Source organism: Dreissena polymorpha, chromosome 5 (genome assembly GCF_020536995.1).
Source record: "Dreissena polymorpha isolate Duluth1 chromosome 5, UMN_Dpol_1.0, whole genome shotgun sequence".
NCBI classification, from domain to species: Eukaryota; Metazoa; Mollusca; class Bivalvia; order Myida; family Dreissenidae; genus Dreissena; species Dreissena polymorpha.
The window spans coordinates 40763436-40789295 of NC_068359.1; the positions used below are offsets into that span (position 1 = coordinate 40763436).

Here is a 25860-nt window from a genome sequence, read left to right on the forward strand (position 1 = left end):
TGTATCCATTAAATGATGCATGGAATCAAATCACTCTTTATTTGCTCCAGTGATTTAATCCTTTCAGCAATAATGCAGTGCATTTAAAGGAATTTTCAAGAACTTAACATATGTTTAATTTTTATTTAAACACAATCATCAGTTGAAATAAGGATAATTCAGAAGGTATGGTATGCTGTGCCCAACTTATATTTAACATTCATTTTAAATGAGTTAGAAGTCAAATTCTTCATTTATGTCCCCTACAAATTCACATATAGAGTCGTAATCAATCTGAAGTACTTTGTCTCTATCGCTCAGTAGCTGTAACATGGCTGAATACTTCTTCTTGTCTCTCCCCAGTACATGAGCAATCTGTATAGAGAAGAAAGGGGGAAAATTTACAATTGCTGAATGAAATGGCATTGGGACTAACTTAAGGAGACCTATAAGATTATCAGTTGTCTGCTAACATAAAAGTGGCAACGAAATGATAATCAAACTGTTCCCATCTTTATGAGGTTGATTACAAAAAATACTGGTTCATGTGGGAGGCGGAAAACTACAACGGGCGAGGCATGGTATGGTATTGCGCAAGGTGGGGTTAGAGGGTTAGGGTAAGGATCAGGGTTAGTGTTAGGGGTCGGGTTAGGGTTTGGGTTAGCCTAAACCCAACGCTAACCCTAACCCGACCCCTAACCCTAACCCTTACCCTAACCCTTTTTTGGGGTTATCACCCCTGACCATGCCTCGCCCGCTGTAGTTTTCCGCCTCCCGGTTCATGTACTTACAAAGCAGTTTATGAAGACGCAAAATTAATATTTATATAATCTGACATTTTTTGATACATTAAACTAATTTTTTTCAGAAAATCAATATTCTTACATTCTGTTCGGTTTTTAATACAATAACAGTTTAGTGCATTCAAAAGTGGAAATCAGCATTTGTCAAGAATGGTTAAGAGGGGAAGCTTATGAGGTTTCACCCTATTTAATTGTCAACAAAATACTTCAGCTTACACAATAACAGCTAGCAAGCTGGAATATACATGCATTTAATTTCAGAGAACTATAGCTGTCTCTACCATGTTGGAATTTACAAGTAGTAATCATTTAAGAAAAATTTAACTGTCCTTACCTGGCCCCTGTATTTCCCTGACACTATGGACACGTAGGCAGAGTCTGACTTTGGTACAATCGTCTCAAGCATGGTCTGAGAGATATCTGAAATACACCCAGCTAAATACATATACGAGTATGGCTTAAGAAAGTAATTAAATTAAAATATAATGGATTAAGCACTAATGAAACAAGCACCGCATAACGGGTACCATGCTCGGCTGCGAAAGCTTGTCAGATTATTTTTTTTTTAGAGGTCACAGTGACCTTGACCTTTGACCTAGTGACCCAACAAGAGATGTGTTTGTCAGAAACACAATGCCCCCTACTGCGCCACTTTGAAATAAAATTTATAATTATCACTTGGCAGGAGTCAAAAATGACCAAGTCAGACATTACTGACAACCAAGGCCTGTGGTTTATCAAAGAGATCATAGCCAGGGTTCATCATGTGTGTATGGACATAAGTCCACTGGTATTTAATGAAAACTAGCATTCACAAATTAGAACAGGTAAGAAATGATAATTATATCAAGAGATGTGTTCGTCAGAAACACAATGCCCCCTATTGCGCCGCTTTGAAATAAAATTGCTATTTATCATTTGGCAGGTAAAGAAATCATCTCGTTTAAAGCTTATTACTTCCCTTGAATTTTGTCCAATCCAACCGGGGGGGGGGGGGGGGGGGGGGGTGGGGGGGGGGGGGGGTCTCACAGTCAATTATGACCATGTCAGATTACTGACAACCAAGGCCTGTGGTTAGAAAGAGATTATAGCCAGAGTTGATCATGTATCTATGGACATAAGTCCACAGATATGTAATGAACATCAAAGAAATTATAATTATATCATTTAAAAAAAAACTTTTACAAATAAATAATTTGAGTTATAAATAATCAAAATAATAAATCTGTACAGTAACTGTGAAAAGAACTTCAATTCTTGGTTAGGAAATATATAATATGAGATTTATAATTATATAAATTACTTCCCTTGAAAATAATTGTTTCTAACAAATCTCTATTTTTAGTAGCAAATAATTAAAAGCCTTTACCGTGACTGTGATTGACCACTCGAAATGTGCAGCTCCATGAGATACACATGCATGCCAAATAAATAAAGTGGCTATGTTCAATATTGAATAATTATCTCCCTTTTTAAAGCTTATTACTTCCCTTAAATTTGTATTTTTTACCGTAGACCGTAAAGGATGACCTTGAACTTGACCTTTCACCACAATGTGTTTGTCAGAAACACAATGCCGCCTACTGCGCCGCTTTGATTTATTTAACAAAAATATATACGTGGGCAGGTCAGATAACTATGTCCATTTAAAGCTTATTACTTCCCTTGACTTTGTTTTTTCGACCCTAGACCTTGAAGGATGATGTTCACCTTGAAATTTTACCACTCAAAATGTGCAGCTTCATGAGATACACATGCATGCCAAATAACAAGGTGCTATCTTCAATATTTAAAAAGTTATGGCCAATGTTAAGGTTTTAGCACGACGCCTACGGCGGGCGGCGAGCTGGCTATGACAATAGCTCGGGTTTTCTCCGAAAACAGCCTTGCTAAAAATTATTCAAGTTCACATTTGTTGTTATGATTATGCTGTTGTTGATTGCTTATTGCTTAAATACAAATCAATTTAGTCACGCATTTTCTCCTAAAATTAATTTAATTGTTTACTATTGAAAATCAAAAGTTAAAACCAATTATGATTTCACAATGAAACAAGAGCAACGCTCGGCTGTGGGTGCAGTTTTGAATAAATGAAAGCTTGTCAGAAGTTTTATATTAGAGGTCACAGTGACCTTGACCTAGTGACCAAAAAATGGGTGTGGAGTGTAGAACTCATGAAGGTGCAGCTACATATGAAGTTTCAAAGTTGTAGGTGGAAGCATTTAGATTTTAGAGCCAATGTTAAGGTTTTAGCACGGCAGACGACGAGCTGGCTATGACAATACCTCGGGGTTTTCTCCGAAAACAGCCGAGCTAATAAAAAACACCCACTGCATTAAGATAATACTAAACAATGCATCATTTATACTCATTTACCTTCTAATATTTTCCCATCTTCAGTTTTACAAACACAGTGATCTTTGTCAAAAACATCAACTATAACAACCTGAAATGTAAAAAAAACAACACTGTATTATGAGATTTAAAGCCTAAAAACAGTAGTGCAAAAAAATATATATGAAAATAATCACAAGTATACTTGTCATGAAGCACCCAACATCTGAAAACAGAATTGCAGCAAAACTCAATCCACTTTACAACCACTATTCGTAAAACAGGCATGCTTTCCAACATAATTCTAAACCATATTTAGAGGTTTCACTGCCGATTGCCATTGTCGCAAATTGCAACAAATTTTCAAAAGTGGCGAAATTTTTTCAGAGTGGCGCAATTTCATTACTGACACTATTATTGTAGTCTGTGATAATCTTTATAGCAAAAAATCTGGCCTGGTACATTACTGAAGCATATGAAGTCAACATATTGCGTACAAACAAGCCCTAGTTTAATATGATATAAAACTGAAATTTTCAAGAGCTATTACTGTTTAGACTGTTAGTCAATGTATCCGGACAATGAACTTGGTTGAGATATGAACCTCCAACATTGATGAAGATCCACAAAGACTTAGTACAGAATGGACATGATAAAGGAAAACTCCCAATAACACAGGAATACAAATAAAGCTGTCATGGTTAAAATCCTTCACAAACCACATACCATATCAATCATTATTATTTAAATGCAACTATCATTGGTGGATAAATTGGGTCAGCATTGTTCGTACCTATGGATTTGAGTATTTTTTTTCCAAAGTTATGGAGATCCAGGTAACACCTATTTAGTATAAGGTGCTTTAGGATTGGGAACATACCAGCAGATTACTGAACACACAAGGGCTGTAATAAATAGGCTGATACTTCACATATCATGATAGCTCAATATATATTGTAGATCCCTCACCTTTACATTGAAATATTTCCCTTTCTTGTATTTCTCATCTACGAGTCGAGCCCTGAGGTTTGGTCGAACCCACAACAACTGAGATCTCTCATTGTTACTAGAGCTGTGTCCATTACTGTGACTTGATGCAGGTCTGAAATGGAACATGATATGCCTATAAAAACTTACAGTCTTGGCATGAAAAACTCTAATTTATCATTCAAGAATATTATTTCATGATTACATGATTATTATATAATACGGTTGTGGAAGAAAACAATAGTACAGAGAAAAAGTTACATTGACACACAGATATGTCAATCAGAACACAAAAATGTTCAAGTAAAGATTCCACAAAGTCGATTTCTCTTTTTTTACCTCCGACCTTAAATTGAGAACTTGACCTTCATCCCAGGGGCTTGATTAGAGTGAGTGCCACTCAGTAAGCTTGTAACTTCTCAAAAGTTATTTCAAAATCCTTAATTTGCTAAACACTATGTTTTGACCTTTGACCTTTATTTATGATGTCGACCATCCACCTAATGACCTGCTTCTTGTGCATGACACTCTGTTTCATCACATTTGCTGATCACTTTTGCAAATTTATTTGAAAATCCATTGATCTGGACAAAGTTATGCTTCAGTCAGTGTTAAATAATAAATTCCTAAATTTTACCTTGCGACCTTCATCTTGATTATATGTACCTGCTTTTGGTGTTCAACAATACAGCTCATGTTGATTTCTTTTTAACATTAATTATATATCAATGAATCTGACATTTGGTCTTGAAATGTGAGCTTGACCTTGGCCCTAAGGATATGGTTATTAGGCAGGAGACGCTGTCCTATCATTCTGATTACTTCTTCAAAGAATGTTTAAATCCATCCATGCTGGAAAGTATCCAGAACAAATTTCATAAATTGGACCTATGACTTTTATGTGAGACCATGAAGTTGGACCTACACACCTGGTTCTTGCACATGACATTTCATTATAATGATCACTTATGGCAAGTTTTATTGAAATCTAACAATGCTGTTGACGATCCCTTAATTTGACCTTTAACCTTATAATTGTAATCTAGAATTCGGACCAAACAACCTAGTTTTTTAATGCAGCTTTTTGGCTCATCAGGTTGATCACGTTTGCTGACTGATATAAAAATCAGTCCATGATAGACGGTTTTTAATTGTAAAAAAGAATAAAATATGTTATCATACTTATTATTAAACAAAAACTTCAAAAGCATATCAAATCAATAAAAGCTCCTTTACCTATCATCTTCATATTTCCTTTTCTTGCTAGAACTTGACGATGACCCCTCTCTTTCCCGTTCTCGTTCTCTGTGCATGTCTTTCTTTCGGTCATGTTTATCCCGTGACCTCTCGTCCCGATCTCTTGAGTCTCGGCCCTCTCTCGTACCCCTGTCTCTTCGAGTCGTATCCTCGTGACTACTGCTCTCCCTGGTCTCTTTCTCTTTCTTCAGCTCATCTTTTTTTTTATATCTGTCAGCGGCGCCTTTGTCTGGACATACAGTTAAACCTCTTAAAACAACCACCTCGTTATTACGACCAATTTGCTAAGACAACCACTATTTTTCAGTCCTGAATTTTTATTTCTACATTTTAAGGATCGTTACACTCACTCATCTGACCAACTTGCTTATGGGTTAAAGTTAATTGACTACCTTTGATATGTAAAATGGTGCTTATAATTCTTATTTTGACTTGTGTTTATTGGTAACTTCAACTCATTGTTCAAAAGAATTATTAATTATTCTTGATATCGCTACATATACATCAAACCACAACACCCAATCAAGTAAGGTATGAGAATTACTGGTTGTTAGGCGGGTGTCAATTTAGAAGAATTTCATTGATTGGTACTGATTAAAGTGGTTGTAATAGCGGATAGTGGGTTGGTCGGATCAGTGACTGTAACGACCATTGAAATATAGAAGGAACAAGGGACAAAATTGTCACAAAACCAGGTTTTCAATTTGAAAAAAAAGTCTGATAAAGGGAGACAAGTCAAACTGAACTGATTGTTTATAATTAACCCCCTTTGTTTCAAAATAAATCTATTTTTAGTCGTGGCGACCTTGACCTTGGAGATATTGACGTAATTCTTTTGTGCGACACACCGTCCAATGATGGTGAACAAATGTGCCAAATGATTTTAAAATCTCACAATGAATGACATAGTTATGGCCCGGACAAGCTCATTTATGGCCATTTTTGACCTTTGAACTCAGTGTGACCTTGACCTTGGAGATATCGACGTAATTCTTTCGTGCGACACACCGTCCAATGATGGTGAACAAATGTGCCATATGATTTTAAAATCTCACAATGAATGACATAGTTATGGCCCGGACAAGCTAATTTATGGCCATTTTTGACCTTTGAACTCAATGTGTTACCTTGACCTTGGAGATATCAACGTAATTTTTTCGCGCGACACACCGTCTAATGATGGTGAACAAATGTGCCAAATTATTTTTAAAATGTCACAATGAACGACAAAGTTATGGACCGGACAAGCTTGTTCCATCCGCCCGCCAGCCAGCCCACCGACATTCGCTAATCTAATAACCATTTTTTTCCTTCGGAAAACCTGGTTAAAAATTTGGAACTGAAAAATGGTGGTCATCTTTGGGAGTTGGTGGTAATTACGAGGTGGTCGATCAGAGAATTTTTACTGTAATTAGCACTGCCGATGTATAATTACAGTACAATTCACTTATATATGATATGCAGTCTGTACAGGCCAACCAGGGACGACACCATTCGCATAAACTTGATTTTTGCTAAGAAGAGACATCCTTAACACAAAAAATACCATAAAACCATTAAGTGTTTTCCCTGATTAGCCCACGCCAATCTGGGACAAAACATTAAGCACATGCAGAAAGTCTGGGACGAAACATTAAGCACATGCAGAAACATTAAGCACATGCAGAAACATTAGGCACATGCAGAAAGTCCTGTTTTCCCAGTGTATGGCTATTACACATGTCATTTTAAAACCACAACAGTTTGCATGTTCGTCAGACTGCTTACTGATGTATTTGGAGTATTTCTGGTAATCCTCAGCAGAGACCAGTTTTGTGTTGTACTGACTGACAGACACCAGTTTGCCACTGATAGTAAGCTTGATCATCAGTCTTGCATTGTCCTCATCCATTCCCTCGATCTGAAAACAAACAACAAAGTGTCCTTGAATTGATTAATACCCCCATTCAAACGCTGCATTGAGCAATATGTAGCAGAGTTATTCACAAAAAAGTCCCCAAAAACTTGGATCCAGGGTGTGCGTAAAGTAATCGGAAGGAAGTTTTATCAATGAAAATTGGTCTCAAAGTAAGGCCAGCTTTGACCAAAGGGCATTATTTGTACAAAGTTCATAAAATACAATTTTACAATTACTAGTTTGTAACAATGATAATGTCAGTTATAAAGGATGAAACAGGATCAAAACATTTGATATAGATGTACCAAAATTATCAAATACTTAATTCTAATGCCACTTAATTCCTTGAATCAGTGGTTGGAGCAGAATGACCATACAGATATCATGAACAATACTATACATGTGTTAAAACTCACAATCCTAGATTTTACACTCACGTGCTCTACCAAATTAGCTAGCTTGCCCTAATAAAATTTATCAAACCACCCAATCAAGTGCAACACACTTCAATACATACCACACCATATAAATCTTTATTGGGTCCACTCTCCACCAGGCAATAGGCCCCTTTTTTCAGCCTGAGTTCGGCACTGTCTTCCCCGTTGTTCTTGCTGTCTGACCCCTGTTTAGACTTATTAAGATCCTGAGCCTGCCCCCTGTCAGCCCCAAGGCCCATGCCCTTGGGCCTAAGCACTGCCTCAACTGGCTTCACAGCTCTGAAGAAAGAAATATGTATGGGTATTAAGATAGGACATTGCTTATATTTTTATGAAATTATGCCTTATGTCTTATAAATTAACATTTTAGTACAAGTATTTAAGTGAATATAATCACAGATATGACAGGCATTCTCTTGCTCAAGGGTATGTACTTAACTGTATACCAGAGAGATATCAATATATTGATAGTTTTGTAGATATACAAGATCTCATTCTTCATTCCAGAAAGGTATTTTTTAAATTTGCACTGTGTATCTTTTTTTAAATAAATAAAACTTTTAAGAATATTACCAACATGAAAACACAACGTTCGTCTATGAAATAAAGCATCATGTTATTAACATTAAAAAACACTGTCTCAACAAGGAACAAGAATTGGGCTTTCATTACAATCAAGTTAAAATAATGATGTTTTACCGACCATTTAATGCCACAATCCCACCAGCCCTTACTTGTTGTTTCTGCCGATGCCCTCCCCTTCCTTCCACCCCATTCCTTTCAGCATGGCCAAACCAAATGCCTCGATAGGGATTTCTTCGTAGTCAGTGTCAGCAGGCTGGAAACATACATACTGGATTGTTACTTGATCTGCGTACAAGGATTTCGAAAGATTTTGAAAATCAGAAGTCAAATGGATCCTGATGGAAATTTTCTGAGGTACAAATAACTTTTCAGGGTTCAAAATACTGAAGTCCTGAGTTATTTTGTTTCTGCATGTTTGCTAAATACGCTGAATATGTTGTTTGAATATACTAAAATGCAATACTATGCAAACAGCTCAAATTAAATGAGCCGCACTCTGTGACAAGGGGGTTTAATGCATGTTCTTATATTGTTGTCCCAGATTAACCTGTGCAGTCCACAAAGGCTAAAAAGGGAGGACACTTTCCACATAAACTTGTTTTTTGCTAAACTTTCTTGAAACTAAAAATATCATAAAAGCAGAGAGTGTCGTCCCTGATTAGCCTGTGTAGACTGCAAAGGCTAATCTGGGACGTCACTTTACGCACATGCATTTAACCCCCTTTTCACAGAGCATGGCCCAAATATATTTGAGATTCAGCAGCCTGGTCTCGATTGAATGAAAATGATGCAAGAAAGATAATTAAAAGGAGTACCAATTGAGAAAATTCAAAGCAGATTCCGCTTCAATTAAAATCACTGACATAGAAAATATATTTTGATACAAAAATAAAAAAAAAAAATATATAGAATAGTCAGGGTTCAACATATTATAAATATTTGTTAATCTTATTTTGAACCATAAGTTTATGTTATGTTTTTGTAAATAATCATCAACTTGTCTTTTTTCTCATGTTCTTGACACACAATAAACTAAAAATCCCAATTTATAAGCAGGGTGTTAAACATTTATATCACACCAGAAAAAATAGCTCTCATTTTAAACAACTCTATTTGTTGCATCCATGCCTCATCAGGTCGCAGAGACACATCCAGCTGGTCGTCCGTCTCAAAACCCTCAGGCACCTTGTTCTGCATCAGCAATGGGATCTCCAGGCCTGTGTCCACTGTTCCCCTGCTGTCCCAGCTCTCCTTCTGTTTTTCAGCATCTGCAAGACATGTCATATATAAAAGTATCTTGTCAATCTCTGCCCAGAGATTTGACAGGAACCAGCATTGCTGGATCAAATCCCTGCCTTCATAACCAACCACGTGATGATAGCATAGCTACGTGGTACAATAATTTAACCTTCGTTATTTTTGCTTTTTGTAATTTAGTGTTTTTTTTTATGAACCTAAACTTATACACTTTTTTCCAAATGTAAAAGAAAATGATACTACTTTTCATAATATAATACTTACCAATACAATAAAATCCTAAAAAATCTGGTAGGATTTTCTTGAGATGGCAGAGATTGTATGTGAGAGCAAGGAACGACAACTCTGCGTGGAGATTGGTATCTTGTATGAAGCTTAACATGTTTTGATTATTTATGTATCTGGATTTATGCTGTTTTTAACAATATTTCAGTTATATCATGGCAGTCAGTTACCAAAGTCACACTGTTCCTGGGTAAGCTAGATTACCAGTACTAAGGACGCATACTTATGCTAGTAAATGATAACTGCTCTACTAAAATCAGGGGTAGGGGGAGAATGCAAATAGACATACAGTAATTACTGTAATTCCACGACAGATTTCCAATCAATTGAAGTGGCCGGGCCATGATTCAAATCAGGCTGCCATCCTCAGATTTGCAGTTTTACCTGGAGAGCTAGTCAGACCGGCAAGTAATTAAAAAGTAACTTTTAATTGTTCTTGCATATTATACTAACCAATAAATATTATTTCAAGTTCAAATGAGTAGGAATGAAACCACAATAGCATTATTAAACAAGATCTGAGAAATATTTTAGTTACTGAAGACTATATCCTCCCATTGGTGAAACAAAAAACCATGAGCCATTTAATCAATTTCACATGGTATGTTTTTTGCACCAAAGGTGCAATATATTATTATAAAGAACATGAGGGGATTTCTTGTTCAATTTTTTATTGGGTAGGTAAATGAAAACAATATTCTTTTTTGCGTACAGTGAGTATTACCCGTATATAGAAGTTATATCAGAATGACATTAAAGCACAGATAGAAGATAAATACAAATATATTATTTACAGACCAAAACTTTTAAGTACATTAACATATATTCAAACTTTATCCTACAACAGAAGCATAACTTGAACTGTGTTTTACTTATCTGTCTGCTTAATTTCTGCTTATCTAATGAATGAGACATCTGTTCGAAAGTATTCCCAAATAGTAACACATGGTAACTTATGTTTCAAACCTTTGAGAAGTTCCTGTACAGCTTGGGACTCCAGGCCATCATTTGATTTATTGTGTTTACTATTGTCTAGCTGTTTGGTCTTCCAGTTGTTGGTTTTAATAAGAGGTATTACTATTTCCTTCTTTTCTTGCTTTGGTTTGGTGCTGGAATACAACAGATCAGTATTATAATCAGCTTTGAACATTTTTCTTGGAAATAATTTAATTTGGGATTCTAGTCATGCAAAATGGTGGTTCCCAAAGCAGTTAATTTCTATTGACAGTTGTTTTTACAGTTACATGTAGTAGAGTTATCACTTTTAGTATGTGCTTTAAATACAAACCTTCTTCACAAACAATGAAAATTTTGAAAAATCAAACATTTCTCAAAACTACTGAAAAATACATAATGGAAATATTGTGCACTTATAAAGTTAACATAGAATGAAAGTCGTAGACTGTACATCTAGCCTTCTCATTTGCATATTTTAATTGGGCTGCTACTGTTTCCAGTCACTGAGTGACGTGTTTTTCCATTCAAAGGCTCTTTACTGCATTATTACCTAACTTCCAAACTGGAGCTTGAGCTTTGTGACAAATGTGATCAATACATCGCGTATTTCTGATATCTATTGTATTGTGTATTTTTATATATTGTACTTGACAAAAGAAATAAATATGTTTAAACTAATACATCCCGTAATTATCCTCACAGCTTGAAGTTTCAATTAAATCAAGATCAAAATCAGGAGGTAGTTTGCTACCTAATCTTTAACATTTGATGGGAACTGAGCTATGCCCATGGCAAATATCTCAGAAATTTAAGGGTCACTGGGGTTGAAAAGTGTCTGGCACAATTGCATTTTATGGCGAAAATCTCTGTTTACAGCCCAAGTTGTTTAGTTAAGTTTAAACCCATTTGTTTTAGCTTGATTGCATAGAGAGCCTATGGATTATTTGAAACGCTCTCAAGTCCATTTCCTAGGACTAGAACCAGTACTTGGTGTCTATGGAGGAAATTGAAATAATGCTCCCACAGTGGGGATTGAACCCATGACCTCCCGATTGTTAGGTGGACACCATATCCACTCCACCACTGAAACAAGATTGGCCAACTTCAAGAGGTTAGGAATTAGTTCACTATCAAACTTCATTAGCAAGTGCCTCAATGTGAAGAGAGAATTTCGAGGATGCAATTAATAGTGAAGAGTTTTCAATTAAAAACACATACACAAATTCTCTAATACATACATTATTAAATATAACCCAAGAGTAAGTTTTGATTGCTGGATAGTACAGGATACATACCTGTTCCAAGTCTATCCATTACTCAATAATCCAGTATAATTACGAGTTCTATTTTCAAAACCAATATATGGACACAATTTCCGATGTTTTTAATATTTTTTTAAACGCAATTTCCCCTATTAGGCCACGACTTTTTTATTTATTGGTTTACAATTTTTTTTTGGAAAATGGTCCATCGGGCGGTCGAACAAAAAATAATATGGAAAAAAAAATAATACTAATAACATCAGAACAAAGACAACATACATTTTATAGTCTTAACACAGAGACAACATATCAAATTATGCAAAGAAACACATCTATACAGTGCTCCAGCTAGGATTTGAAAAGGGCAGGGGGGCTTTTTTGTCAAAAGGGCACTTTCGACGGGAAGTATTTTGTGAAAAGGGCACTTTCGACACGCAGTATTTTGTGAAAAGGGCACGTTCAAGCGCGCGGGTGTTTCTGGAATGCTTTCTATTGCATGTTCATTTATATGTTATAAATAATTGTATAATTTCCATTATTATTAAACCATTCAAATATAATGTCTACAATGAGGATTAAACTAATTACAATGTAATAAGAGATTTAGGAATTATCATATGTAAAAAAAAAAAAAAAAAAAATTTTATTTTTTTTGAGGGGGGGGGGGACAGGGCGGAGGTTCGGGGGGGGGGGGGCAGGGCGGAGGTTCGGGAGGGCAGGGCGCGGCGCCCTTCGATTTAGGCCTAGCTGGAGCACTGCTATATCTTCAAATGAAATGAGTCCTAAAAGCACCTTTTGTAACATCAGGCAATTTTAATCACACCATTACATGACATGCGTTCCTCTCCCATTAAAACAAAAACTTCGCTTCATTTCTGTTATTCGGTGCGCACCAGTACGTAATGCGATGCCCATTGCATAAATATTACATACGATAAACTACTCTTGAACAAATTATTTGTTTGCTCTTACTCGACTTATATGATCGTCCATGAAAAAAAATCGAGGTAGATCGATCCCGGCTTCGTCGCGGTAATGTTTGTTAAAATTGTTGTTGTCATGCAAACTCGTTGATTTTCAACGCAAAACCTCTTATTTAAACCAGAGACCTATACAAACATTGTGACGCGTATTAATTTAATCATATTTTTCAACTTCGCTTTTGCTTTATTATGATAATTTAATCCAAAGTTTAATGTAAGCAAGTGTTTTTTACCGGAATTGTAACCAAAGAATCAGTTAAAGTCTTCCAAAATTTGCAGTCGGTGTGAATTGACAGTTTGACGTCATCAAAAGAAAGCTACTTCTTGTCTGAAAGCAATAAAGCGACAAATTTCTCGCAGACAAAATTGACTTCCTTTGTCTCGCAATCAACATGCCAAACCAATCGTGTGTTTGTTTCTCAATGGCAATCCTCCAATTTAATAATAGCACGTGCATAGCTCCGCCTTCGAATCTTTTGCGAATCTTTTGCAGAGAACAGAGGTGGAGTTTAACGGTTATTTGAGCAAGTGTTTTACGCAAGTTGAGTTCCGATTTGCTGAAATTACTCGACCCTTAGCATTGAAACGGCGAATACATTTATCTATGATTTTCCGAGATATACCGATTTGTTCCGATTTACTAACTTTCTGTACAATTCCTAACTATGGCGGACGTGTTTACAAAATTCCTAAACACATATATCGTAAATAATGGCTGTGTTTTATTGGAATATTTATACTAATTATCATATTGCAAGGTACTTCTTCTTCATCTAATATAATATCGGGTTTGTTTAATATAATTAACATGTTAAACAATATAGTTGTGTCACAGACTTGGAAATAAATTTGATGGGGTCGAAATTTTACTGACGCTGATTTCCCTAATGTCTGTAATTTTTACCCGAAATAAGTTTTGAGAAGTGCCCATAAAAGGACAGGTACATAAGGTGTCACATTGAAAAATATCCCGATCTCTGCAATGGTATGTGAACCAGTCGTCGATTGTACTATCTTGATTTTATTCGCAACCTTACTCAAACTGGGTCGGTTTTTTCTCGTTTCGCTTGTTTTTCAGTACGGTCAGGGAAAAAAATATATATAAACAAGATGTGTTTGTGAAACACAATGTCCCCCTATATAATTTTTTACCTTGAAGGATGACCTTGACCTTGTGAAGGATGACCTTGAGCTTGACCTTTCACCACTCAAAGTGTGCAGCTCCATGAGATACACATGCATGCCAAATATCAAGTTGCTATCTTCAATATTGCAAAAGTATTCATAAAATAAGCGATTTGGGCCACATATATTTGACCTCTGACCTTGAAGGATGACCTTGACCTTTCACCACTCAAAATGTGCAGCTCCATCAGATACACATGCATGCCAAATATCAAGTTGCTATCTTCAATTTGGCAAAAGTATTCATAAAATGAGCGATTTTGGCCACATATATTTGACCTCTGACCTTGAAGGATGACCTTGACCTTGACCTTTCACCACTCAAAATGTTCAGCTTCATGAGATACACATGCTTGCCAAATATGAAGTTGCTATCTTCAATATAGCAAAAGTTATTGCAAAATGTTAAAGTTGGCGCAAACAGACCAACGTACAGACCAACAGACCAACGTACAGACCAACAGACAGGGCAAAAACAATATGTCCCCCACTACTATAGTGGGGGACATAAAAAGACGATTTTCCGATTTTATTTTTTTCCCATTTTCCAAAAATTAGGGTCGGCAGTTTTGTAAACCAAGAAATATAAAAGTTGTGGCCTTATACGCAATTTGCGCATAAAGTGAATCGTCCACCTGATATGCACACTGAATTTAATTTCTTCGGTTGTTTTCACATTTTATAGGCCAAAAGGGAAAGACCCAATCCAATCTAAACACTGAAAGTGACAAACAGCCATTTTGAAACAGAAAGTAAGGTCTTTCTTGAGTAGAGGCTGTTTCAATTTAAAGATTGCTTGCAATAAATACTCTTAAAAATGACATTGCAGCAGATGTTACTTTCTTGTGAAAAAATGTCAACAGATGCTGTAGCATGGAAAAATAAATACAATATTTTGTGTTACTAAGAAATAAATACAGAGGTGGAAATAATATTTGTCTTTGTTATTATGAATTTAAATATTAACCTGTTCTTGACTCATTTTTTGATCAGCAAAATAATGGTTACTTTACAAAAACTTTTAACTGTAACAAACTGCAGTATTTGCGAACGGTGTATCAAGTGATCTCAAGCAAAGACTGGAAATCATGGGAATGATCGTGAACTTGTAATAATCTGTAATAAGCAATAAATAATTTAAACTTCCAAAAATAAAACACATAGACCATTGTGCATTTCTCGAGTGTTATTAAAAGTGGACTCATATTACTCATAGACCAATTATAGGAAGGTCCGGACCAATCAGATATAGGGATATACAACCTCCATGGATCTGATATCCTCATATCACTCCACATTTTGACGGTGATGCCCTTGAGATATTTTTATTAATATATATAACAAATAAATCTAAATTCTCTAAATGTCATGTAACATCAGGATTGAGACAAAACTGGACTGTTAAAATAATGAATTTATGAAATAAAAAAATCATTGAAATAAAAAGGGAATCAAAATATGAACATACCGTAGTGTTGTTAAAGTCAGAATATTTTCCTATTGATCAAGAAATTAAAATATATAAATATTCTTTTTAAATACTAATTTTTGATGGGGACGCCTATGAAAGTGGTCCATGGAAACACCGAATTCCACTTTACACTGAATTACAACCGAATTCCACTTTTCACCGAATTACACATTTTTCACGAATTACCGAGCACACAGTGTCAATAACATTTGAATATTACCGAATTACACCTTAATGAACTTTATTGAACAAAAGTCATGCGACTTATTACAAGTTTGACTATCTTGATACAAATTTATCAATATTTAACTGTGGAATTTGGTTTTTCATCGCTATCATCTGTCTAAATATTTACCGAATTCCACTTTTTTGGACATAAGACATAAAGAAAACCAAACTCGGTTGTTGGTATTGATGAGATACGGGAACTTAAGCCATACAAACCGAATTCCACTTTCTAATATAGGACGAATACCATAATCCACTCTAATTACATTTCATCTCATTAGTACTTAACAGCAAATATATTTGAGCGTGAACACTGTTTGAGAAGTTCAAGTCATACAAGCTGAAAACTGAATATAACCATTTTGTGATATTACTCTATAACATTTGAATATACCCCGGTATATGCTTTTATTTGTAATCAATTGTTATGCTTTATTCAGATATTAAATATAATAACCGTTAGCAATTTGCATCGGTAACATAATTTGGTAAGAGTGTAATACGGTCCACACATCGTCTGTTCAGTACAAAACCATTGGAAGTGCTGTGAAATTTAACAGCTGTTACAATAGTATTACACTGATCCGATAAGTTAACGAATGTGTTATTTGGTTATCTGTATTCTCTTTAAACAAAAATTAATTCCGAAATCATTGTGATAAAAGGATAACTCTATTACATGTACATTAAATATTTGTGTGTACGTGTAGTACATTACATTTCTCTCTTTTATTTCATATAATATGTATGCTTTTGTTTTAATTCAATGGTGCTTAATTCATTTAGGGTAAACTGATCGTAAATCGGACGCCATCTAGAGTCGGAAATTTTTGACCTCATATATAACAATGCACAGACAATACCAAACTTCGTCGGACCGACGGACATATCTGACAGATTATGACAAGGTCCGATCGATTTTGCAATTCCGTCGGACCAAAATGTCCGACTCAAAAAAAATATAATAAATATCTTGAATAATCATCGTCTGATGCTCCGTGGGATTCCAATATTTGCCATCAAAACATGTAGAACTAAATACGTTAATACCAGTGTCGTTTTTATGTTTTCGATCATTTTGTGTCCTCCGATGAATAGCTTACACATGTTCGGTTATACGCGTTATTTTCCGAAATAACTCGGATCACGCGATACTATATTAGTAAAATATTCTGAAAAACGTAGAGACGGAATTAGCCGAGTGTGTTCCGATGTATCTGAAATACGGTATATTCCGTGACAGCGTCTGGGAATTTCCAAACGGATATTTATAAAGTACTAGTTCCGCGCTAATATGTGCATGTCAATTCGCAAAATGCGAGAGCCGGGACCATGCAGCAAAAGGTGCTCGCTTATGTTCGAGGTTAATTGTCTTCAATGTTAACAGCATTGCGAAGCGAAAATAACGTTGACGTATAATTGTTTTCAGGTGATTTCGTTTTCAAAATATTGTTGTCTTCTTTCCAACAGATTATTTCACAACTAATTTTATTGTCTTTATATTTTGTATTGTGAGATTTGCCAGATATGCTGAGGTTTCTTACCAAAGTATTACCTCCTGGTACTGATACTATTATATTGAGAATATTGGCAAAACAAATTTGTCGAGACTCAAGTGATTGATCATCTATTAATTGAAGGTACCTCAGATGAGCAGGATACTGCTGAACCTGATAATGTCGTAGACTTTGACGCAGAAACTCAACAAATCAATTATCAATACTGTAAAGATGACAAGAGTGATTACTGTTCAGATTTTCAGCAGGAAAGAGACAATGAGAAGAAGATAATCAATTATTTTAATTCCAATCTTTATTTCGATATCTGATAATATCTAGTAATATATAGCAACATACTTGTTTTATTATATTACTAGATAGTACATACTTGATATATGTCATCATGATATAAATAAATACTATGTGTAACCGTCATTTTATTTTGTGTTTTCTCTCTTTTTGTTTGGTCTGACAAACACTCATCCGGTCTGACAGAATTTGTCAATCCGTCAGACCGAATGTCTGACATCAATCTGGAAGTTTGGTATTGTCTGAATGCAATGTACATGTACACAAATCCTGTACAATTTCGATCACTTCCCGTACTTTGAACCTTCCTATCACAAGAGTTACCGTTCGTTAATCCGTGAAGTATATTCGGTCCTTGCAAGGTTGTCTCCCATAAATAGTATAACGCGGTAAATTTTGAAAAAAAAAAAGCGACAAGAAATCCAGTTTTGTTTTACTTATGGGATTGAAATCGCAGCTAAAGCCCAAGTCTCACTATTGCCGGTAGAGCCCTGGTCCATCCCGGTTTGCTCAAGCCGGTAGACTGGCGAGAACCGGGATGATTCCTAGCAAAATTTTAATGCGGTCACACTATTTTCCTGAGCCAACCCACTTGAAGCCGGTCAACAGCCCAGCATAGTCCCAGACAACCCCAGACTGGCTATGGTTTATCCGGGTGAAGCTCTGGCAGTGCCCCAGTTCTCACTGGTAATGCCCTGGTGAAAGCCGGCAGCGTCCCCCCAGAGCCCCGGTATACCGTAACTCTGCAGGCACTCACCGGGGCTATACCGGCATCAGACCTAGGCAGAGCTATGGAAACGCCCCGGTTTAACACATGGTCGGCGCCGGTAATGCAAGGCGGAGCCCCAGTAAATGCAGGTGGCGTCCCGGCAGAGCGCCGGTTTACTTATGTATCAAAGCCATACCGGAACTATGCCGGCATTCACCTGGGCGTTGCAGTAGCTCTGCCGTGGTCTGTATGGACCTGGTGGAACTACGGAGCCGTCCTGGTTGTACCTGGTGCCATCCGGTTGTTCATAGTGCCAAGCCGGTTGTTGCTGGTCCTACCCAGTTTATCCCGGAGGTATTAAACATTTTAATACTTTCTCGATGGAGCCCCATTTGTCCCCGGTTCATCCCAGTGGAGCCCCGTTTCATCCCGGTGGAGCCCCGGTTCATCCCGGTAGTGAGACTGGGGCTTAACACGCAGGTAAAGTTTTCATAATGTAAATAGAACACAACTTTGAAGTGTTTTACTTTGATTTTAACAAATATTTCATCATAAAAAAAGGTTTGCATACAACAAAACATTAAAAAATAACAGCCTATTTATTTGATAATATGATTATAGGTGCTACCTATTTAAAGTGCACCACTTATATCGCGAAAATGTGTGACACATTTTTTCGAACATTACCTTTGAACTTCTCTGTCCTCAAGTGATGTAATAAATTCTGTTTCATTTGTTTCCTGTTCTGATATTGAACTTGTTAAAGTTTTCTTTTCAGATTTCTTCGAAAATCCGAAAGATATGGACGTTTTCCCCTCTTCTGACATTTTGATTCCGAAACCTAAACAATACAATTGATTCAAGTCCAATCGGTCAACTGGTCGCATCGGACAATTAAACCATTATCGTTTTAGTATTTGACATACGATTTTGTACACTAAAGTAATCCAAACAAAGTAACGAAAATATGTAAATACTGGATGAAACATATCAACCCATTAATTTTATATGATTTTTATAAAGGCGATACTCAACTTGTAATTGTGCAATATCAAAGACCTATAAAATACATAATTTATGTATTTTATAGATCTTTAGCAATATGCAGTTTTACGAAAATCCTCCTTGTAGAAGTTAAAGGGGCCTTTTCACAGATTTTGGCATTTTTTAACTTATTCATTAAATGCTTTATATCGATAAATGTAAACATTGGATCGTAAAAGCTCCAGTAAAAAATCAAGAATAAAATTAAAAAAAGGAAAAGAACATTGCCCGGACCAGGTTTCGAACCAGTGACCCCTGGAGTCCTGCCAGAGTCCTGAAGTAAAAACGCTTTAGCCTACTGAGCTATTCCGCCGAGTACATATACGTGCAGTATTTTATACCTTATATAAGCAATCTTCGTAGTTTCACAAAATTTAACGACAAAAACAGAACTCTCCAAATTATTCAATCGTTTCGCGTTGCAACGCTTTATAATTTTTAGGTTTTAAAATCGTCAAAAGATGCATATAATGGCTATATTAGACCATGGTAAATGTTCAGTATTACTGTTTCCTCACAAATATCATAACTAAAACGAAAATTTGCGAATCTGAAACAACTTTTTTCAATTTTGTCAATTTACCAAAGCGTGAAAAGATCCCTTTAATGTATTTCAGACGATGGCCAAACTGATTTTTTGATTTTGTACTTTCCATGATAAAGATTGATAAATTACATATTAGCAATGATTAGTATGTTATTGGGGCTTCCCCATACACCCCGGTCTCGGGTCGTTTCGCCCTTAATCCCGTTCGCCCTCTGTCACCCCGGGTCGTTTCGCCCAGGGTCGTTTCGCCCTTACAAGTGGGTTGTTTCGCCCTTATTTAATTATTTATGGGGGATTTCGATACTCTGTGGGCGAATGTAGAATTACCGAAATACCCGCTACAAGTCAATATTTTTCAAAAGAAGTGGGATATTGTTGTTAAGTTTATGTCTGTACCTCTTTTTTCTAATATCAAAAAGCCACCCAGATGATTGTTTGACACTTGAAGATCTTTACAGCGGGGATTTAGGTACCTGATCGTGCTTATGAAAACATGCACTATGGATTCATACTCGGAATCCCAATAAGTATGTATATATTTTATTTTTTCACTACCAAACATGGATAAAAACAATTTTTCATTAGTGAATTCATTGTATTTTGCAATATTCTATCTTAATATCCGCAGTATTTTGATAAATAATAAATAATATTGGGGATTTCGGGGGATTTCGGTAATTACGGGGATTTCGGTATTTCTACACCCCCTATGAATAATATCACCGTTGTAATAACAGGATGAATGTCCGCTACCCCGCGTCGGAAATCGTACTTAACGACCAAAATCCATGTTTGCAAGTTTGTGGCATATACAAGTGAAAATAATGTTTTGTTAATATTTTCTCATGAAACATCAAGTATAACTGATACAACAATGACAAATAGTAATGTCATTACCCACGACAGATTTATATCGTGTTTTATGATCCGAAAGACTCGTTATAGATGGCTTTTTTTATCATATATCTAATAACTTGCATGGTAATACTACAAACATGATAATAGCCTCTTTAGCAGGGTAATGTACTATGAAAAATAGCAAAGTATCACCGAAATCACCGAAGTACATTTTGTATATGCATATGTAATCCACCTTGGTGTTAGCTTATCGAGGTATTCAAATCGCTTTGTGTCTTCTAGGCAAGATATAGATTGAACTCGGGTCATCTGCGCGATATGTGTGGCTGTCGGGTAAGTGGAGTGATTGGTACACGCGGTTCTCAAATAGGCGACCTAGGTCCATTCCCGTTCCCGGAAGCATGTGAGTTTGTTTGGTGGTCACCATACCGGACAAGTTTGTCTCAGGGTACATCGGCTTTCCCCACAAGGCAAGACTTCTACAAAATTGAAACTTTTTAGTAACAATAACATAGCTGGAAATTTCAGCTATAATTCAAATTTCGTCATAACTTTCGCGAGTCTAGTACTAGTATATCAATAATATGACAGTACTTAATCACTTCGTTTTAAAACATTGTGCAGCCTCAGACACGGAAGAACCTCATAAACTTGTAATACACGCATTCCGAGCGATAAGCACAAATACGAGTGATAAGCAGGCTGTCCAGTTAGCGCATTCGTTGGTACACGCGCTTCTAAACTTGGCGACGAGAGTTCATTCCCCGTTTCCGGGGCATGTGAGTGTTTATGCTGGTCACCATACCGAATAGCTGGCATTTCCTCCAGGTTCTCCGCACCCCCACCCACCCCCACATCCCACAACACAATGCAACAACAAACTTCAATATCTTTCAGTAAAAACTAATAGCTGGAAACTGCAGCTACATTTTTACAATTCTTTCCAACTTTCTCGAGTTTAGTAATTAACTAACATATGAAAGCTGGGACACACTCCTGGTTCTCAATTAATTCAGCGTCATGCGCAGAAGAATTTCATAAACTGCGAAACACTTACACTCCGACACTCTAACTGCGTCTATAACTTACTGCGTTTTTAACTTTAAATAACTTCACCTTATAATTATGATAAATCTATCATACGTTTATCTTTCTCACTTTTAACACTTTTATCTGGCACTGACTGCGCACCTGTCAATAATACCCGCAAGGGGAGTTAGACAGTATAGACAGACAGACAGAAGACAGGCAGGCAGGCAGGTAGCTAGGCAGGCAGGCAGGCAGGCAGGCAGGCAGGCAGGCAGGCAGGCAGGCAGGCAGGCAGGCAGGCAGACAGACAGACAGACAGACAGACAGACAGACAGACAGACAGACAGACAGATTTAGACTAGCCCAATAGCATGACTGTTGAAAGTGACGTTAATTCACTTAACATTTTTTTGTAATCTCCACGCAGAGTTGTCATTCGATGCTCTCACATACAATCTCTGCCATCACAAGACATATATCCAAATCTTGAAGGATTTACTTTTTTGTTTAATCATATATTATGAAAACTAAGATCATTTTCTTTTATAATTTGAAAATAGTGTATACGTTTAGGTTCATAATACAAAAACTTAAATTAAATTTAAAATCAAATTCCACTCCAATCTCTGTGCAGATGTTGGTAAGTTGCTGATAAACCGTTTTTGTGTGTGACCATAACGATCCACAGGACATGTGACTTTGTTTACACGGAAGAGAAACGCAGACTACAATTTCGGCTAACAATTATCTATGAATAATAATAACTACAATGAAAGAAGAATCTACCGACGTTGTGGTAAAAGATGAAATTCATAATCTCATTGAAGTGTTTTCAAAAAAATCGTACAAAGTTACTGGAGACACGAAGGTAAGTTCATCGTTATCCAGGATCTGATCATGTGAAACTTCATGATCATCATCAAGATCATGTTTTCATGCCGTTTTATTTCGAATGATGTACATTCTTCGCCCTGTAAAACAATAAATCATTTGCTTTGGACTAAAATTGAAGGATATCAAAAAGGGTAACAAACTCAAATATGTCAGACTAGTGTAGTCTCCATGAAAAGGCAAAAACTATAGCCTCTAAACCTTTAAGTTCTTGCACCTTAAACTTCAAAGGCATATTTTTCATTAAAAATCATTAGACAATAACTAAACTTGATATGTACTTTATGATTTATCTTTTGTTTAACAAATAACGAGTGAAATATGTTGTTTGTCAGATAATAATAATGGAGTTACGTACCTTTAAACATTCATGTACATCGTAGTCTACGTCACACAGAATTACCCTATAAGTTCGTGCACCTATTTTGATAACGTCATAGCAAGGACCTGGGATGTGTTTATAATAACCAATATATGTTTTTGTGAATATGTGTTTATTTGTATTAAATATGTGTTGTTTTAGATGAATTTAGTGAATAAACTGTATTGAACAGAATGGTTTGAACAAAGCTGGTCTTCATAAAAACGAAATATGAACTGTGATAACTGTATTCAGAGGGCTAGAAAGTGTATTTACTTTTGGAAAATAGCTCAATAAAATTGTATTCACAATTGGGGCATAAAAAGGTGTCACCCCTTCTAATGACAGTTGTGTGTGACAAAGTCCCAAATGGAGGCAGTGAGAAAAATAAGCGCAATAGGCCCAGGTCACGATCTTAACGTATGGTATCCTACCATAACCCAAATTCGACGACACCTAAATTCGACGATGTTCTATTTATCGGTTTAAATTTAAATTGATGATTATTGTCTTGGAATCATTTCAAAGAGTTAAAAATTATTATTTTTTGCTATATAAGTGTTTTCATTATTTGCTAAATATTACTTTATGTAACCGTTATATCGTCGAATTTGGGTCACACCAGGATATTGTGTCATCATTTTGGGATAAATTTTTCTGCATACTCAGCATACTTTAATCGTATAGTAATTCGAAGTACTCGTAACAGATACAAATTCAAGACGGGCCTCCAAGGGAAACTACCCTTACAACATTTTACGATCAAAACATTGACAAATATAGCGTAGTCCGTCTGGTGAAGGAAATGTGCAGATTTTAAAGTTGTTTAGGCTATTTCTATGGGAACGAGTTCAGAAAAACTGACAGTTTATATCATATTTGTTGTTTTTTCCTCATTATTGTTGTCTTATCGGCTGTGGAAATTCTCGCATTACAAAAGTGAACAGTTTTCGGGCACGTGCGTTCGAATGTTGCTTAGAAGTTTACGTCATAAAAAATACACGATCTTATAAGGCTGCACGAAGTTATAGGAATAGAGGATATTTCATTTTGGAACAGTCTGAGTGAAGAAACTATTTCTTCAAATAATGTGAACCGTTTCAAAACCCGACTGAAACAGGAAAATTGGAACAGTAAAAAATTTGTACCATAATGTTATGCGCACAATGAAATTAATTAGAAATATATCAATTGTGAGAAACCTACAAGAAGACCTTAATAAGACGGGCCAAGACAGCTTAAACGCTTTAATTATGGCCCTACAATCCAGGTATCCAGGTATTATACTTATGGTAGCCTCATATTATCCGGAGTCAAGTGGTTACAGAAACAACTAAAATAATTTCTGAATTAATTTAAACAATACCGCAATAAAAGATGTACCTAAAAAGATTTATTTACTCGATTGCAAAAGGCATGAGGTCCACAAAACTTTGCAAATTCGATTCACTGAACAGATTTAGAGAAACTGAAAGATTAATTTAACTTTTTCTATAACACCTATTTACCATTTTAAAAGTTTATTTTTTATCGTATTATTATTTTATAGTGCAACAAAATACTCGGAGCACATGTGTGTAAAGTCATCATGAGAGCCGCCTTCTTAATGTCAACAAATTGATTGAAATAAATTGATGCACGAATCAAGAGATTGAAAAAAAACACGTGATAGAATATTCCCACATGATGCAGTTAATGTTATGGAAAAAAGTTGTAACGCACTGACCATAAATGCAACAAAAATAGGTCAATATTGTAATTCATCACAACTCAATACGCTCTTAACAAATAGCTTTCTTCTTTTATGTATTGTTCGTGTAGTGTTCCTACAGGTGACTCAAAATCATTTAGTAATTAGTATTTTCAATACTTCATTGTCTGTGGACATTTTTTCACAAGAAATTACCTCTCCTGCAATGTAAGTTTTAAGGCTATTTATAGTATGCAAATCTTGAAATTGCAAAGAAAATATGCTAAAAAGAAAATGTTTATGTCTGAAATACCTAATCTATTCTTCTACAAAAATTGATAAAAATAAGTTGTTTGTAACCCCATCAATTATGATTAAAAAAATGTCAAGGTTATAAATATCAGAAAAGGGTAAATCGCCCTGAGTCGGAGGGGTAAACAGTATAAGTCAATAATAAAAAGCTTTGTGATTAAAGCCAGGACTCAACTTTTGCATGCTTTAAATTAATTATCATATGATTCTAATTTACAAATTATTATTTGATTCCCAGCTTATAATAATTGAAAAATAGTTGATTTATAATGATACCCACTGAATTGGCCCTGAACACAAACACATATTTGTATTTTGCATTTATTTGGTTATCCATTCCCTGTTTATTTAAAAAGGCAAATTGCACAGTAACAGTCATGTGTTGATTTTATAAGTTTATTCTTTTGTCAACGTGATGAAAATAAGTTATAAACAGAGGGGAAAATGGCATGGTCACTTTTAGTGTCTATCCGACCTGTACAACAACAGTACCATTTGTAGCATTTGTTGGGGGTGACAAAGAAAAGTACAGACATACAAAGATAAAACATTATGTGATTCTTGTTGTTTTTTGAGCTATGGGATTCTTTATAGATTGAGTCATGTTAATTGGAATGAATATGTGGTGAATTCTCATCCTTATTCCTCTGCCAGTATATAAACTTATGTTCACCATAAAGGGCGCATTGAGTTGTAATTAATGT

General features: G+C 35.8%; 2 protein-coding genes across 2 annotated transcripts in view; one reads left to right on the forward strand and one right to left on the reverse strand.

Moving 5' to 3' along the window:
- Positions 1 to 109: 109 nt before the first annotated feature.
- Positions 110 to 19301, reverse strand: LOC127881029 (G-patch domain and KOW motifs-containing protein-like). The gene is made up of 11 exons (XM_052428614.1): positions 19112 to 19301; positions 10788 to 10930; positions 9408 to 9547; positions 8429 to 8532; positions 7775 to 7973; positions 7128 to 7260; positions 5340 to 5589; positions 4086 to 4218; positions 3159 to 3228; positions 1117 to 1202; positions 110 to 354 (listed from the first exon to the last, which is right to left on the reverse strand). Exons 1-11 carry the CDS (start codon positions 19249 to 19251, stop codon positions 214 to 216), a joined length of 1539 nt encoding a protein of 512 aa, XP_052284574.1. The 5' UTR covers positions 19252 to 19301; the 3' UTR covers positions 110 to 213.
- Positions 19302 to 22590: 3289 nt separating this feature from the next.
- Positions 22591 to 25860, forward strand: part of LOC127881027 (myotubularin-related protein 14-like) — a 29216-nt gene continuing 25946 nt past the window's right edge. The window contains exon 1 of the mRNA XM_052428611.1: positions 22591 to 22770. Within this exon, the coding sequence (XP_052284571.1) occupies positions 22672 to 22770 (99 nt within the window). The 5' untranslated portion in view covers positions 22591 to 22671. The remainder of the gene's footprint in view (positions 22771 to 25860) is intronic.

Excerpts from the sequence above, each read along its gene's own strand:
- LOC127881029 (XM_052428614.1), bottom strand. The coding sequence starts at position 19,251 with ATGTCAGAAGAGGGGAAAACGTCCATATCTTTCGGATTTTCGAAGAAA. Across the intron at positions 9,548-10,787 it reads TGTACAGGAACTTCTCAAAG|ATGCTGAAAAACAGAAGGAG; the intron begins GTTTGAAACATA and ends CATGTCTTGCAG. Across the intron at positions 7,261-7,774 it reads ATAAAGATTTATATGGTGTG|ATCGAGGGAATGGATGAGGA; the intron begins GTATGTATTGAA and ends GTTTGTTTTCAG.